General features: G+C 43.5%; 1 protein-coding gene across 1 annotated transcript; it reads left to right on the forward strand.

Annotated features, from left to right (window-relative positions):
• ID2 (inhibitor of DNA binding 2) lies at positions 1-2,105 on the forward strand. The gene is made up of 3 exons (XM_082481133.1): positions 1-426; positions 708-772; positions 1,459-2,105. Exons 1-2 carry the CDS (start codon positions 79-81, stop codon positions 762-764), a joined length of 405 nt encoding a protein of 134 aa, XP_082337259.1. The 5' UTR covers positions 1-78; the 3' UTR covers positions 765-772; positions 1,459-2,105.
• Positions 2,106-3,182: the final 1,077 nt, after the last annotated feature.

Here is a 3,182-nt window from a genome sequence, read left to right on the forward strand (position 1 = left end):
GCAGCGCCCGAAGCAGGAGGGCAGCGGTAGCGCCCCGCAGGTTTCCCTCCGTCCGCATCTCTCCGACCGCCTTCCAGCATGAAAGCCTTCAGCCCTGTGCGGTCCGTCAGGAAAAACGGGCTCTCGGAGCACAACCTGGGCATCTCCCGGAGCAAAACCCCCGTAGATGACCCCATGAGCCTGCTGTACAACATGAACGACTGCTACTCCAAGCTGAAGGAGCTGGTGCCCAGCATCCCGCAGAACAAGAAAGTGAGCAAGATGGAAATTCTGCAGCACGTTATCGACTACATCCTAGACCTGCAGATCGCCCTGGACTCGCATCCCAGCATCGTCAGCCTCCACCATCAGAGACCCGGGCAAAACCCGTCCTCCAGGACTCCGCTCACCACCCTCAACACAGACATCAGCATCCTCTCGCTACAGGTAAGCGCCTTCCCCCGAGCCCCCCGCTGCTCCTCCGCTCTCCGCCCACCGACACTGGGGACTTGAGGGCGGTGTGGGAAGTGTCCGTAAGTCAGAGCGCGGTGGTCACCCAGAGGGGACGGGACGGGGCTGGGCGGTGCGGTCACCGCCGGCTGGCGCGGACTCCGCAGCCAGAGGTGCCGCGGGTGAAGGGTTTCATGATTCGAGACAGTCTGGTTTGTGTTTTTTTTTTTTTTTTCTTGTCCTCCTTACCTTAACCTTGTGGTGTCTTCTCCTCGCAGGCGTCCGAGTTCCCCTCAGAGCTCATGTCAGGCGACAGCAAAGCACTTTGTGGCTGAATCAAACGGTGAGTGCGGTGCATCTCATACTTCTAAACTTCAGGTTTAGGAAAGTGGCTCCCTGGGAAATGGGGAGGCGTGATGGTTATTTCTGAAAACCGGTCCTGAAAGTTGGGTCAGGAGCTGGCTTTATCATAATCTGTAAGAAATTAGAACTAACAACTGAGTCTCGCAGACCAAAGTGTTTTGTTGCTAAGGTTCATTAAGCAGCACGGGCTGCTCTAATGCTACTCGCTGCTTCATGCAAATTCTCTCGTTATCTGTTCTTGGAGTCTCTTAACTTCCTGGGCCGAAGTGACTGATTAAGTTGGGAATCTTGGCACAATTCCTTAAATTCTGTGATGTGGGATTGTCTGCGCTATCACTTAAATAAGTGACTGCTTTTAATCAAGTAATTGCTCTAAGAGGCAGACTGGCGCCTCTGAACGCGGCATTTACAGAGATCTAAATAGAGATTGGACTGAGAATCCTCTTTCTACCCTTTCCCTTGAGTGTGTGTTATTTTAATGTTCAATTTGCGCTCTTGCGAGCGAGTGTGTGAGCGTGTATGTGTTGCATCTGGACGCCAGGGTTTGCCCAATCTCTGAGTGTTTGGTTAAATGTTCAAACTGTGGCTTCCTCTCTGGCGCCAGTCTGTCCGGATCTCTGCCCTGTTAGCATTCTCCTAAATATGCCTCTTTTCAATCTCTTGCAGGTGTTCCACTGATGAGATTTTTTTTTTTTTTTTTGCACAAGAAAATGTCTACAGGATTTTTTTTTTTTTCTAAAGGTGCTGAATTTATTTTTCAGCTGTATCTGGAGGGGAAAATCCACATCTTAACTAAAAGGACCTTTTAAAATTAATAAAGAAGAAAAAAATCAAGATTGATCTTTATCCCCACCCCATTCTTCAACTTGGACTGAACCTAGTTATTTATGAAGAGACTCTTAAATACCCTTTCCCTAGTTGGAAGGCTTCCTTTATATACTATTCCCAACGTGGGGAGCGAAACAAAATCTCACAAGGAGTTGCCCATTTTAAAGCAGACTTTGCCTTTTTTTTCCAAAGGTGGAGCGTGAGTACCAGAAGGATCCAGTGTTCAGTTTTTTAGGAAAGTCTGTGGTCAGAAATTACCTTTTTGACACAAACCTAGGACTGAATGCTGTGTATATATTTATATATAAATATATATATGAGTGAAACCTTGTGAACTCTTTAATTAGAGTTTTCTTGTATAGTGGCAGAAATTTACATTTCTGCAAAAAGTGTAATGATGTACTTAATCATGCTAAACTTTTTATAAAAGTTTAGTTGTAAACTTAACCCTTTTTATACAAAATAAATCAAGTGTGTTTATTGAACTGATTGCTTGCTTTTATTCTTTGGGGACCAATTGTTTGATGGCTTTGATTTGTTGTTTTGTTTTTTATTTTAAATACTTATACACTGTTATGGCTTTACGAAGTAAAAATTCAAATATGTAGATAATATAAAGAATAAAATTACCTGGAGTGAATAATAATTCTTGTAACTTGGAAAATCTTATTTGAGTGTGTATTCCAAACTTGTAAATGATCTGCCTCTGAACAGTGTGAAAGAAAGGAGAAAAGTGATTTATTACAGAGGGGATGCTATTGACAAAGTGTTTGGAAACATAAACAAAAGCAGTTAATCCTGAGACAGTCCCATGGAGTGCTGCTAGGTTGTGTGGGTTTTTTTTTTTTTTTCCCCTCCCACCCCTATGGATGATTCAGGTCTTGGTAGTAATGGCCCGGGTCTGTTAATTTGTGTTTAGAATAATCAGTCAGAATTAAGGGTTGTGGGTGGTTATTAGTCCCCCAACTATTAAATTTCTCTAAAAAGGCTTTGACTGTGAGAGTTGGTGATGCGTTAACACGGGATCTAGAATGATGAAGTGACTGTTGCCTTTCCACACTGGAATTTCATGCTTCCATGCAATATTTCAATGAAATGGGGTTTCTAATCAGTTGCAGCAGCTTCTGCGTATGACTAAGATACTGAGAATTGAGCTAAATCGCTGTTGTGTTACTGATTAAACTTTGGCTGCTCCTAAAGGGACTCTTTCTCCATAAGAATTGAATTAAGTTTGAAATCAGAGTCTAAATTCCTGAAAGCCAGTAACAGTTTCTTCTTTCTCTTTTACCCTCAGAAGCTATGCAATATCCCTTATATATTCAAGGGACGCTTACTGTACCCTGTGCATCCAGTGTAACTCGCTGCTCATTAGAGCTCTTTGGTTGTCATAAGACAGTGGATGCAGGAACTGTGCTTTATCAGATGACATTCTAACTTAAGCTCGCTTACAAACATGCCTAAAATGGGAAGTTAAGATTTGAGTCCTACATATGAATTGAAGAGAATCACTTGCAATAGGAACGAAGGAAACTTCACTGATGCTTGGGGTAAGTACAGCTCCC

The sequence above is a fragment of the Vanellus vanellus genome (genome assembly GCF_965231255.1).
Source record: "Vanellus vanellus genome assembly, chromosome: 3".
Classification (NCBI taxonomy): Eukaryota; Metazoa; Chordata; class Aves; order Charadriiformes; family Charadriidae; genus Vanellus; species Vanellus vanellus.